Source organism: Eurosta solidaginis, chromosome 1, assembly GCF_040869045.1.
Source record: "Eurosta solidaginis isolate ZX-2024a chromosome 1, ASM4086904v1, whole genome shotgun sequence".
NCBI classification, from domain to species: Eukaryota; Metazoa; Arthropoda; class Insecta; order Diptera; family Tephritidae; genus Eurosta; species Eurosta solidaginis.
Genome location: NC_090319.1, coordinates 391,144,204 through 391,159,185, shown reverse-complemented (window position 1 = coordinate 391,159,185; position 14,982 = coordinate 391,144,204). Strand labels below are relative to the sequence as shown.

The window sequence follows — 14,982 nt, the reverse complement described above, 5'->3', positions numbered from 1 at the left end:
GGAATCGGAGTGTGGCGCATAATTTTAAAATACGAAGGCGTATGCAGAAATGGTCCTTAATTTTGTTTAGTAATGAGCAAAATGATTCCTTTCAAATCTGCAAAATAACTTCATGAGAAAGCTGATCATTTGTCACTTAAACATTTTCTTACTTGGTGCTTGGTAGTTCCAAGGGATTGGAATGATCACGCGAATGTTTTCCGCATTCGCGACATGTCAATCACCAACATTTTCGCCGTTATAAAATAGATTTTCATATAATCTCCGTTTTGCTTTTATTTCGTAAATGCTTAAATTTCCTCCTCAAATTGTTCAGCTGTTCATTTATCTGTCAAATCATCACTTTCTGAAGTTGGCAACTCAATTCAACTTCAACTGAAATAAGTTGTAATTCGTAATACCAAACAGGAGTTGAGTTGTCTAAATGTTGAGTTGTTTTAATTACAACCCAACTAAGTTGAGTTGTTCACCGTAATAGGGGCATAAAGTCAGCTGAAAATGCTAAGAGTTTTATTTTAAACGGACTTAGTGAAATGGGTTGCTGGAAATTAGCACACGGGCTAAGTATTGTGTTTATTGTTCCATTGTACCATTAAAAAATTTGGTTCTTACGAGCCGGGTCAAGCGGGTTCCGGTCTCTAATATCGATATTTGAAAACTGATTCGCGTGGGAATCAGTCAAGTGCGAACGATAAAAATAACAAAAACTGTGTATTTGCAAAAAACTTTAATATTTCATTTGCAAAAAATCATTTAAAAGCTTGTGAATCGAATCAAGAAAAACTTAATCGGTTATATCAAAAAACTACAGATATAGTGTATTTGAGAAAAAAGATTAAACATTTCATTTTGGAACAAAATATCTAAAAATTAAACTGTGAAAGTGGCGATACTGTCTTATATCTAAATCATTAAACAAATACAAAAGCTGTGTGTTTTATTTGAGAAAAAATTTTACATTTCATTTGTAAATACCTAGTTCATTTGCAAATAGAAAATCATTTGAAACCTTGTAAAATAAATACAAAAAAAGCTGCTTTAAATTGTGAAAGTGGGGAAAAAGTCTTATCTATGGAGATAAAATAGTACAACAATAATTCAATAGTTCATTTTTATATCAAAACGAAAAAAGTTAAGACGTTGCAACATAGAGTCGTTCATTTGAGAAAAAATAACTAACTGCAAATAGGGAAATACCTACTTGAAATTTTTATAAAATATTTAAATTACCAAAATGAATGTTTTGACGAGAAAGCGTGGTTGGGCTAAGGCAAACATATCCCGTGCATATGATGCAACTCAAAATATTGAGGAGACAGTCAACGTGCAGCTCTTGCCAAATCGCTTACAAAAGCTGGAGCTAAGTTTTAGTGAGTTGTCTGAATTGAGCAAGCAGCTCTACGAGTACGAGGATCAAGAAGGGTTCGTAGATCCAGTGCTTTCCTCGAACGCCTAAATGAAACACAACATATTTCGAATATCCACTTACCAAAAATTCAAGTACCAACGTTTTCCGGTAGTTATCAAGATTGGCCCTCGTTCAGATTTATTTACGGGTGCCATCGATCAAAAGAATAATCTAACACCGACGCAAAAATTACATTATTTGAAGTCCTACCTAGCTGGAGAAGCCTTGCAGCTGGTGAAGCATTCGCCGCAGCGCAACCGCAACCAAGTTAACGTGCTTTAAAAAGCTCCACGATAGGTAGAGACAAAAAATGAAAATGAAATCAAGTTAAGTCAATTGTAGTGGTTCACGCGCGCCGGATGCCAATTTAGCTACTCAGCTAAAAGTCGCGATAAAAGTTCTGTGAAATCAATACACATATATTTTAAATAAAGAAAATAGACTAATCACTAAACCTCCTAAAAGGAAATAAAATTTGAGTGTTTTAATTAGTGCGTTTAGGAATATAAATGGAGCTCCCAATGGCGCGTGGCCATTGCCCACCATCACACAGTGCTGAAGTGCAAGGTTCCAAGATGGAGCCTCTTCAATGTGTAACGAAAATAAGACCAAACAAAAGTTGGAGCATGGGTGATTGGAAACACGTCCTTTTCAACCTCTCATTATATGTTGAGCTGTGCTGATCGGAATCTTCATGCATTCCAACAGCGTCTTTACTAAACAAAGTTGAGGGGTGATTGGATACACGTTATTCCCAATTTCCAACATCCAAAGACATGTTAGGTGTGTTGATCGGAGACTAATACATTCCGACAGCTTAAAATACAAATATAATTAAAAAATATAAGTTCCAAATTTTGTTGCCTTAAGCTGGGAGCACTGTAGGACTGGAAACGCGTCCTTTCCAACCTCCCTTAAATGAGTGGCTCTCAGAATTGTCCGTTTGTCACACTAATCACATGGCATTCCAACAGCATATTCCATAGAAATAAGTGATTGTAATAACGAATTGTAGTTATTAGTTAGGTTTTAGGCCTAAACAGCCGTAATAATAAATAAATTTAATTAAATTAAATTATACTGAGCCAATTTAACAGCATTATAATTTTTGTTGTTCTAGGAGGGCATCGTAAAATGAAACGCATTGCTTTGTTTTGTTGTATTTGCATTTCTTTCGGTAACAGAAGGATTGTAGGGCAGTAGATAAAATGTGGTTCAATAATTCAACGATACACCAAAATTTTGTGACGTTGGCTAATATGTTTACATGTTTTGTGAGCAATTTTTCTTTCAATATAGTTTACATGTTCGCCAAAATTTAAGTTATCGTCAATCAAAACTCCTAAATACTTCATTTCTTTTACTTTTTGAATTTCACTGTTTTTTATCTTCAAAGTTATATTGTTTAAATCGTTGTAGCGCACGATGTTCGGATTTTCGCAAAATATCATGAACTTAGTCTTATCAACATTTAACTTCAATTTTCTAAGGCACAACCATTTGTATAGGGAAACAAGATCTTCTTGTATTTTCTGCATAGCACAGTCCGCATACTTATCGCTGATGATGAGCAAAGCATCATCCGCAAAGAAGCGTATTTTAGAATATTTTAAACATCCTTTAATATCATTGATATACAATGTAAATATCGGTGCAAGTACCTAACCTTGTGGCAATCCCCAATATTTACGTCCACAACCGATGAAACTGCTTTTCCGATTATTGGCCTCTACTTTCTTTCACTCAAATAACTTCGGAACCAGTCCAGGACCTTGCCTCTGATGCCAATTTTGGACATAACGTCCAACAATTTCAATCTATCAACTGTTTCGAAGGCCCGTTTCAAGTCTAAGAAGAGAGACACCAAAACTTGTTTGTCCTGATATATTCTCTTTCCATTCTACAATTACCATGTTAACCGCCGTTTCACATGTTGTTCTGGTACAATTACTTTGTTTGTCTAGAAATGCCACCAGTTGATTTTTCACAACTTCCATAATTTTTTCATCTGCGGGTAATGTATTTATTGGGCGTAGCTCCTCCGGTTTCACTGTGCTCTTTACTTTTTCCACGGGTACTACTGATGACACTTTGCAGCAATTACGAACAAAGCCACTGTTATTATTATTATTTATTACGGCCAAAAGGCTTATTCGTAAATTAGAATATATTACAGTTTTTTTTATCTTATAGCTAAGGTTTTACAATATTCATACAATTTTGTTTTAAATACTGCCCTGCTAAACAGAGCTGACGGAAACTCCAACACATTAACAGAATTTTTGGCAACACTAAACACTCGCATAAATTTTTCCTTTTATTCGTATGGAAAACTATGGTGTTTATGTGTATGTATACACGTATACACAATGTTTACATCAGGTTTGTCATGTCGCTTCTAACAACCTGATAGAAACTTTGCTTTACGCTGTGATGTAAATTTCCATCAGCCATATCTGTCAATTGATGCCTCAAATGACTGACAGCTGTATAGCAGGGTGTTATTTGGTTGCAACTTTTTATATACATAGGCAGATCATTGTAACTTTTCAGACCCTTGTAGAAAATGTTCTGTTGATCAATTTCAGTTCTAAACAAGTAAGGAAGGCTAAGTTCGGGTGTAACCGAACATTACATACTCAGTTGAGAGCTATGGAGACAAAATAAGGAAAATCACCATGTAGGAAAATGAACCTAGGGTAACCCTGGAATGTGGTTGTATGACATGTGTATCAAATGGAAGGTATTAAAGAATATTTTAAGAGAAAGTAGGCCATAGTTCTATGGATGGACGCCATTTAGGGATATCGCCATAAAGGTGGCCCAGGGCTGACTCTAGAATTTGTTTGTACGATATGGGTATCAAATGAAAGGTGTTACTGAGCATTTTAAGAGGGAGCGGGCCTTAGGTCTATCGGTGGACGCCTTTTCGAGATATCGCCATTAAGGTGGGCCAGGGGTGACCCTAGAATGTGTTTGTACGATATGGGTATCAAATGAAAGGTGGTAATGAGTATTTTAAAAGGGAATGGGCTTTAGTTCTATAGGTGAACGCCTTTTCGAGAAATCGCCATAAAGGTGGACCAGGGGTGACTCTAGAATATGTTTGTACGATATGGGTATCAAATGAAAGGTGTTAATGAGTATTTTGAAAGGGAGTGATCCTTAGTTCCATAGGTGGACGCCGTTTCGAGATATCGCCATAAAGGTGGACCAGGGGTGACTCCAGAATGTGTTTGTACGATATGGGAATCAAATGAAAGGTGTTACTGAGCATTTTAAGAGGGAGTGGGCATTAGGTCTATAGGTGGACGCCTTTTCGAGATGTCGCCATTAGGGTGGGCCAGGGGTGACTCTAGAATGTGTTTGTACGATATGGATATCAAATTAAAGGTATTAATGAGGGTTTTAAAAGCAAGTGGCCCTTAGATGTATATGTGAAGGCGTTTTCGCGATATCGACCAAAATGTGGACCAGGTGATCCAGAAAATCATCTGTCGGGTACTGCTAATTTATTTATATATGCAATACCACTAACAGTATTACTGCCAAGATTCCAAATGCTGTTGATTTCGCCTTGTAGAACTTTTTCATTTTCTTCTACTTAATATGGTAGGTGTCACACCCATTTTACAAAGTTTTTTCCAAAGTTATATTTTGCGTCAATAAACCAATCCAATTACCATGTTCCATTTTTTTTCGTATATGGTATAGAATTATGGCATTTTTCTCATTTTTCGTAATTTTCGATATCGATAAAGTGGGAGTGGTTTGGTCGGATTTCGGCCATTTTTTATACCAAGATAAAGTGAGTTCAGATAAGTACGTGGACTAAGTTTAGTAAAGATATATCGGTTTTTGCTCAAGTTATTGTGTTAACGGCCGAGAGGAAGGCCAGACAGTGGACTGTGTATAAAAACTGGGCGTGGCTTCCACCGATTTCGCCCATTTTCACAGAAAACAGTTACCGTTAAAGAATCTATGCCCCTACCAAATTTAAGGATTGGTAAATTTTTGTTCGACTTATGGCATTAAAAGTATTCTAGACAAACTAAATGAAAATGGGCGGAGCCACGCCCATTTTGAAACTTTCTTTTATTTTTGTATTTTGTTGCATCATATCATTACTGGAGTTGAATTTTGACTTAATTTACTTATATACAGTAAAGATATTAAATTTTTTGTTAAAATTTGAATTTAAAAAAAATTTTTTTTAAAAAGTAGGCGTGTTTTTCATCCAATTTTGCTAATTTTTATTTAGCACATATATAGTAATAGTAGTAACGCTCCTGCCAAATTTCATCATGATATCTTCAACGACTGCCAAATTACAGCTTGCAAAACTTTTAAATTACCTTCTTGTAAAAGTGGGCGGTGCCACGCCCATTGTCCAAAATCTTACTAATTTTCTATTCTGCGTCATAACGTCAACCCATCTACCAAGTTTCATCGCTTTATTCGCCTTTGGCAATGAATTATCGCATTTTTTCGGTTTTTCGAAATTTTCGATATCGAAAAAATGGGCGTGGTTATAGTCCGATATCGTTCATTTTAAATAGCGATCTGAGATGAGTGCCCAGGAATCTACATACCAAATTTCATCAAGATACCTCAAAATTTACTCAAGTTATAGTGTTAACGGACAGACGGGCGGACGGACGGACGGACATGGCTCAATCAAATTTTTTTTCGATACTGATGATTTTGATATATGGAAGTCTCTATCTATCTCGATTCCTTTATACCTGTACAACCAAACGTTATCCAATCAAAGTTAATATACTCTGTGAGCTCTGCTCAACTGAGTATAAAAACGGCAATTTGAAATTATGTTTGTTCCTCGTATTTATGTTGTGAGTTTGCTCAACTAATGCTATAATTTTATTTAGATACTCAGGCACATTTCCATGTTTGATATTAAATATGAATTTCATGGAGTGGAAAAAAATCTTTTGTTTCACACTTAACCAGTCTAAAGTCTTCAACATGTCAGCCGTTCGTGTATCTCTAGGTTTCTGAAGAATAAATCTCATGCATCTATTTTGAAGCTTTTGGAGCTTGTCTACTTCTTTATCCGATATTATGAATAGAATGGACGGGCAGTACATGAAGTGCGGTTCTATAATTGATTTATATAAAATTATTTTGTACTTTTTTGAATGAATTTAGTTGTTCTCTGCATGACTCCTATTTTATTAGCAACTTTTTTAATGGTATAATTTATATGATCTTCAAATTTGAGTTTATTATCAATTATATCAACACACTCAAAGTATGTTAAACCATATGGACGTATATAAAATTGGTAGTGAAAAATTGATTAAAAAAGTAGTTAAACGAGCATAAACAATTGTTGAATATAGCGAAATTGTGAGATAGAGACTCATCAATCAGATTGAGATATTGTTACGTGAAATAAAGTGAATAAATATTAATTTTAACTAATATATTGAATGCTAATTATAAGAAAGTTAAAAGTGTTCAATATAAACAAATACAGAGCCATATGCAGATAAACAAACGGAAAGGAGCAAAAAAGCTCAATCTCGCCAAAAAATTAGTGTATGTGCAAAATGTAATGGAACAATTAGAGGGGAAAGTGGTATTATGTGCGAAGGTGTGTGCGGCAAAGTATACCATGAGAACATGAAATGCTCTGGAGTGGACAAATACAGTGTGAGAATTATTGGCCAAGAAGACAATAGGATACGATATTTGTGCGATGAATGCATGACATATATACAAAACGTTGACTCAGTGCTACAAGATATACAGATGAATGTGAAAAAAAAAATTACTCAATACTGAATGAGTATAAGCTTGAATTTGAAAATGTGATGAGATAGTCAAAATGAAATAAAAGCATTATTAGAAGCAGTAGAGAGTCGATACACTCAACGCGCTGCGATGATAGAAAAGTCACAAAAACAATTTGAAAAGAACAATTTATATAGTATGGTTGAGGAGGTAAAAAACAAAACTGATCTAATTGGCAAAGACAGTGAAAAAGTGCAAAAATAGTTGAAGAAGTAAAAAAAACAGGCAGAGATGATTGGTAAAGGTAATGAAAAAGTGCATAATGAAATAAAAAAAATAAGCAACAATAATGAAAAGCGAGTGTCATATGTCATATGCAGAGCCTATAAAAAATAAAAATGCAAAGATCGAAGTACTACAGTTGAAACAAGACGTTGCAATAATAGTGAAACCCAAAGCAAAACAAACAATTGAAAAAACAAAGCAAGATTTAAATAATAATGTGGTTCCAAAAAATCTAAAGATATCAAATATCGCAACAAAAAGTAATGGAGTTATGGTAATCCATAGTGAAAATGTTGATGAACGTGAAAAAATAAAAGTAGCTATCGAAAATAATATTGGTAGGGAATATGAAATAAAAGTGCCTGAGTCGATTCGTCCAAGTTTTGTAGCCACTGGCTTGAAATGCAAGTATGATAATGATATGCTAATGACACAATAAAAAAACAAAATACAAATATAAGCAATAGTTCCCTAAAAATTGTTTAAAAAAATTGAGAGAAAACGAAGTAACACAACGGTGCAAGATGTAATTATAGAAATTGATAAAGAAGGTTTTACTAAGATCCTTGCTGCTGAGCATATAAACATTGGATGGGAAAGATTGAGTGTATGATGCGATAAGCGTACTGATGTGCTACAAATGCAAAGGATTCAATCATAGAGCCTCAGACTGCAAAAACGATGAAGCGTGCCATAAATGTCATGGGAAACATAGCTCCAAAACATGTAATGAAACTCCGGTAAAAAACTGCTTAAATTGCATGAATGCAAAAGAAAAGTTGAATTTACAAATAGACATTAATCATGATACATTTGACAGAGAGTGTCCACGTTATGTAAATAAGTTACAAATAAAAAAACAAAGACTCAGGTATTAGCAATTAAAAGATAATGAAGATATTAATTTAAAAGTAAATGTATATACCTCAATACCAATAGCATTACGGCCAACAAAAATGAAGTACAAAGAATGATTGAAGAAGAAATGCCAAATATTATTTTATGTGCCGAGACCCATACCACATTGAATATAAGTGAATCAGAAATAAATATAGTTGGCTATAATCATATTAGATGTGATTCCCATAGCCGACATACAGGTGGTGTCCTAATATATACTCATAAAGCGATCGAATGTATAGTAGTTTACAATAACAGTATAAATAACAACTTATGGTGTATTGTGATAAAAACGCTCAATAATACGATTAAATGGCAAATTGGTTTAGTTTACCACTCTCCAAATTCAAGTGATAATGAGTTTATAAAATATATCGGGGAGATACTGGAAGAATATTTTAGTGAAAATGAAAATAATGTCGTAATTGGCGACTTTAACATAAATGTTGTATACAAAACGGCACTATAAGAAATTAATTAAAATAAAAAAGAAAAAATTTATGGAAAATAAAATAGCGGCAAATTACAATAATCAAAGACTAATGTGGAAATGTCTAAAAGATGCCATAAACTTGAACAGTGACGCATCGCAAATAAAACGCATCGTTATAAATAATATGATCATTGAACAAGACTATGAAATTGCAAGCCAACTAAACCTTTACTTCGTCGAGAGCATAAGAACAATTTGCAATAATATTGATACAACTACACCAGATGAAACCCCAGAGGATAGTATCAGAAGTGTATTTAAATTTAAACAAATAAACGTGGAGCAGCTCATGAGAACAAGTGCGACTTTAAAAAATAAGTACGGAGGAAAAAACTGGTATCTGAAGGTGTATTTAAAGACAGTATGGAATACTTAGGATACGCATAAACGTGTATTATCAATGAAAGCTTTAAAAAGGTGTCGTTCCGACAAGTTGGAAAATCTCAACAGTTGTTGTACCAGTTGAAAAAGTCAAAGGGACAGAAAAACCGGAGGAAATACGGCCCATTAATACGTTGCCCAGCGATGAAAAAATTATAGAGAAAATCGTGAAGGACCAGCTTCTAGGGTACCTGAACAATCAGAAAATTATAATACATGAGCAATCGGGCTTCAGGTCTAAACACTTGTGAAACTGCCCTAAACTTGGTAATAACGGAATGGAAAGAAGCCATGTCAAAAAAACTAATAACAGTTTCGGTCTTCCTAGACCTAAAAAGAGCATTCGAAACAATTGACAGGGTTATCCTGTTGAGAAAGCTAGAAAGAATAGGAGTACGAAATACGGCTCTTGATTGGTTTAAAAGCTACATCACTGGAAGAAAACAAAAAACAGTAATCAGAATGCACAGTCGCCCGAAATTGATGTTGAAATAGGTCTACCACAGGGATCTGTACTTGCAGCAATTTTGTTCATTATTTACATAAACGATATTAAAAACTGTCTTAGCCATTGCAACATACGACTTTTCGCAGATGATGCATTATTGACAATAAGCTGTCCAACGGAGATTGAAGCTGTGACCAAAATGCAAGCGGAGAAAAATAACAGAAGGCAATATTACCCTAAAAATGGCAAATAGTACTATAAAAATGGTTGATGAAATGAAATACCTAGGAGTAATAATTGATGAGAAACTCAAGTTCGATGGGCATCTGAAATATATAGAGGCAAAAATATCAAAAAAAAAATGGATTTATGTTCCGAACGTGCAAGCACGTGAGCAAATGTTACAAAATAATGGTCTATAGGTCTATTGTAGAACCGCACTTCATATATTGCCCTAAAATTTTATTTACGTTAGCTGACTCGAGCATTACAAAACTACAGGTGGAGCAAAATAAAGCTATGCGGTTCATCCTCAAAAAACGATATGACACTCCAATACATGAAATGCTTAATAGCCTAAATTGGCTGAGTGGAAAAAAACTCACTGTTTATTACACTTTAAAATTTATACATAATATCAAACTAGGTAAGCTGCCGACATATTTGAACGACCACGTGTTATATAATAATGAGGTCCATGCTTATCAAACGAGAAATAGAAACAATTTTCATTTGCCAGCTGTAAGATCGGAATTCGACAAAAAAAATATATATTACGATGGAATAAGAGAATACAATGAGCTACCAAATGATATAAAACAATGTCGAAATAGCAATCAATTTAAGAAATTATTGTTCAACTACTGCAAAACAATGCCTTTTAGATAATTTAATGATGTAAACACAAAAATCAATTGCAATAACATAACGAGATCTCATAGATGTAATTTTAGAAAATTAAGAAATTAAGTCTAAAAGACTGTATATAAATAAAATAAATAAATAAATTATTCCTAAGTATTTTATACTGTTAACTCTTTGTATATCATCATTTATTTTTAGCTCGGCTATATCATCCTCATTGATATTCCTCCTTGTTATTATCATATATTTAGTTTTATTAATATTTAGTTTCAGTCTATTACCACACAACCATTTATACAAGTTATTTAGTTCATGTTGCATTTTGGCCAGTGCAGTATTCATATTATTTTCACTTATCATAATTAATGCATCATCCGCAAAAAGTCTATTTTCACAACCTTCGATAGCATTGACGTCATTTATGTATATAAGAAATAATATAGGTGCCAATACCGAGCCTTGGGGTAACCCTATGGGTACCTCTAATTCATCCGACGTCACAGCATTTATAACTGTTTTCTGCTTTCTCTGCTTCAAATAGTTGCGGAACCATTTAAGTTCAATATCAGTTATGCCAGTCCGCTGCATTTTTTTTTATTAATATTACTCTATTCACCCTTTCAAAAGCTCTTTTGAGGTCAAGGAAAACTGAAACCACTACTTTTTTGTTGTTTAGCTCTTCTTTCCAATCAGATATCACCAAGTTCAGCGCTGTCTCACAAGAATTTTTTTTCCTAAATCCTGACTGTTGGTAGACTAGTATATTATTTACTTCAAGATGATTTACCAACTGGTTCTTAACAACGACTTCGAGAATTTTAGCATCACTTGGCAGGGTATTTATGGGCCTAAGTTCTTCAGGTTGCATTGTCTTTTTAACTTTTTCCACAGGTATTATTGTTGAGGTTTTCCACATTTCAGGTACCACACCATCTTCTAAGCTGTTATTGATTATTTGAGCATAGAAATATCCGGTATACGATATACAATCTTTTAGTACACTTTCGGACATAAGTTTTCTTCCACCTATTTTATATTTAAAGTCTTTTAGTTTATTAATAACATCATCGGTGGTAATTTTAGCAAACTTTAATTTTGAATGGACTTGTGTATCCTCTAGTGATACTTGACAGGTTTCTATGTTATTATTAATTTCAAACACACTGTTTACAAAAAATCTATTTAGACCATTTGCCAGATCGGTTTCGTTTTCAAGGGATTCGGGATTCATTAATATCTTTGTAAAATTTATCAAAGTACACCAATGTATATTGGAGAGTGCCATCTGCGAGTTCTGGGTATTTTTCTTTAAGAACTGGGTTCGCCGGGCAAAGAGTCACTGCTCACTTTGTAAGCCTTCGACTTTTTTGACCCATTGAGTTTGTAATATTGGCGAAGGTCAGTAAACTTAACGTTATAATGTGTAAAAATTATTAAAAATTAATCGAAGCTGTCGTGCGACCTCCCCCTTTCCATTTTCGAACATTTTTTAGCTAGTGTCCCAAATTTCATCAAAATTCGTGTAACCTTCTGGCGTGAGTCACAAAGACGAATAAATATTATTAAATTATAACTTTTTCTGGGGGGCGTGGACCTCCCCCCTTTTCAAAGGCATATAGCTAGTAGATCCTTCTAGATTATTGGCTATATGTGTGCCAAATTCCATCCGAATCCGTCAAGCCGTTCTTGCATGATTGAGTCATAAAGGCAAATGTCTGGACATCCAAACATTCGCATTTATAATATTAATAAGATAAGATTATTAATTTTAATTGGCAATAACTTTAAAATAAGAAAGCACCCTTTGTTTGTGGGTTAAAACTTACAAGAGGGTCGACTGCTAATACGCGCCCAAAAATATCAGTAGACATCAAAAGACACTTCAGTATTAACAATCCGAAAGCGGCAAAAAAATATTGGGTCAGTCAAAAGATATTCCCGAAAAACCTAATAATTACATGGACTTCTCCGAAATCGGGGATTGGATCCATAGTATTTTACCGCAGAGCACCTTTGTGCGTTGGCCGCATTCGGCCGCGCGGTAGTAGTGCAGTTTACGGTACCCACCCTAAAGTTGGGCCAAGATTTTCGAGTGAGGTATCAAAAGCCGTGTATTAATCTCGAGAACAATAATCCGAAGGCGGAAAAGAAAAAAATTATCTCTGCCCGGAGATATTTGCAGTTGAAGTTGGCGATTTTAATGTGGTTGTTGTTGTTTGTACCCACAAAAAAAAATTGTGCATCACCGTGGCTACCGCCACGTTATACCACACACCCGGACTTGGCATGGCGTAGCCCAGGGTTATTTTTTATAAGCGCGGCCGAGGCCGCCAACACAGAAAGGTGTTCTGCCCAAAAATACTATGGACCCCACCCCCGGTTTCGGAGGGACCCGCTGGTCTTTTCTCAGTTTTTCGTTAATATCTTTTGAACGGGTAAAAAAAGATAACTTCCGCTTTCGGATTCTTGATCTAGACGTGAATACGCATCTTTTATTACCTCACTCCCTGGCCCAAATTTCGGGTGGTACCGTAAACTGCACTATTACCGGCCGCGCTTATAAAAAATTACCCGGGCTGCTCCACGAAAAGTACACTGCTACAACAACACCAACAATGCTAGTCGAACTCTATTTTGAATCACTACCACGTGTCATACTCCACTTGTATGTTTTTTATTATTTTGCATCGTTAGTAGCTTATTAATGGCGCCAGAATTAAATATTTACCACAATTATACCGAATAACAAAACGACGACCATTTGAACAGCAGTACATTTACAACCCTCCATATTTCTTAGTCAAGCCTGATGTACTCAATTGCGAAATATCACATTTTCTATCACATCTATGTATTGTTCTTAACAATTGTCGGCGCAATTATTCACAGATGTTCAATCTAAATAAATATTCGTCGCCGGTTTATGTTATGGTAAGGGTGCTATGGTATGCCACCAATGTTCCATTACAATGATTTCCATAGGCTTGGCTTGATTAACTGATTTATATGGATATTGATATGGCAAGTTTGCCACGAGCTTAATTTCATTTTTGGTTACATAACTATACCAATGTAAATAGTATGTGACTAAATAGAGTACATTATAATAATACTAACCTATTATCATTGTATCGACCACCTCCACCTCGACGACCATACCTATCATCGTAACGATCTCTGTTGTTGCCGCGAACTGTCCCTCTTGCCGCCTCTACAACCACTCTACAAAACGACAATAAACTATAACAAAATTAATTACGAAAATGCAACCTACCCACCTTTCTCCTAACAGTTCTTTCCCATTTAATTCATATACCGCGTCATCTGCATCTCTGTGGTCTTCAAATTCCTAGTATAGATTAAATATTATGTTTATTTCAACTACGTCAGCACAGTTCGTACACATTGATTACTTTCGTGTTATAAGGCGTTTAAAATACTTACGACAAAACCATATCCGTTTTTTAACAATATATCCCGCGTTCGTCCATAACCTTTAAAGAAGCGCTCCAGGTCTCGTTCTCGAACACCGTACGGAAGTCCGCCAACGTACACTCTTGAGCCAACCATAATTCAAATATTTTTCGTTTAACGCTATATTAAATTGAATAAAAAATCATATCGTAAACACAACTGCGGAGTTGAACAATTGCAAAATAGGCATGTGTTTATTAAATCACAAGATGGCGACCTGCCCATCGCCTAGCGTTGGTGTATTATAAAAAAGCGATTTAGTAAGCAATTAATATGGGTATATTACCTGTGTCACTCTACGGACAATATTTACCAATATTGTTTATATATTTAACAACGCCTCTAATGAAATAACCTTTATTTTAATTATGTGCTGCAAAATAATACTTTTTGATTGTGCAAAGAAGAATACGGATATAACAGTTTTCCACTGAACAGTGTGATTCAAGGCGAATTCAGTACCAGGCATGGTTCAACTCTATGGTTGGCTCATCTCTACAGCAACAGCTTTGTTCAGATTGTCAAAATATGCGTGTTAGTGTTAGACGAATTTAAGAAAACCTTGTCAATGTGCTGGTTGCCTATTGCGTTTGCCATATCCTTTTAACAATCCCTATTCCAGTGAAAAGAAAAAAATAAAATCAGCCAATGAGATAACCCAACTAGTTGCACGGCGATTTTCTTTTAATTTAGTTTAGTATAGTTTAGTTTAGTTTAGGTTAGTATAGTTTAGTTTAGTTTAGTTTAGGTTAGTTTAGTTTAGTTTAGTTTAGTTTAGTTTAGTTTAGTTTAGTTTTGTTTAGTTTAGTATAGTTTAGTTTAGTTTAGTTTAGTTTAGTTTAGTTTATTTTAGTTTAGTATAGTTTAGTTTAGTTTAGTATAGTTTAGTTTAGTTTATTTTTGTTTAGTTTAGTTTATTTTAGTTTAGTTAAATTTAGTTTAGTATAGTTCAGTTTAGTTTTGTTTAGTTTA

At 34.6% G+C, this 14,982-nt stretch overlaps 1 protein-coding gene across 3 annotated transcripts in view; it reads right to left on the bottom strand.

The window, feature by feature from the left end:
• Positions 1 to 14,755, bottom strand: part of B52 (serine and arginine rich splicing factor B52) — a 46,409-nt gene extending 31,654 nt beyond the window's left edge. The window contains exons 1-4 of one of the 3 annotated variants that reach the window (XR_010949198.1): positions 14,297 to 14,755; positions 13,981 to 14,130; positions 13,815 to 13,885; positions 13,654 to 13,758 (exon numbers count right to left, since the gene is read on the bottom strand). Coding sequence is in view for 1 of the 3 variants with exons in the window: in XM_067763534.1 (XP_067619635.1) it covers positions 13,654 to 13,758; positions 13,815 to 13,885; positions 13,981 to 14,106 (302 nt within the window). In the remaining 2 variants the exon portion in view is untranslated. The remainder of the gene's footprint in view (positions 1 to 13,653; positions 13,759 to 13,814; positions 13,886 to 13,980; positions 14,131 to 14,296) is intronic. The other 2 variants (XR_010949199.1, XM_067763534.1) reach the window with 2 other exon arrangements.
• Positions 14,756 to 14,982: the final 227 nt, after the last annotated feature.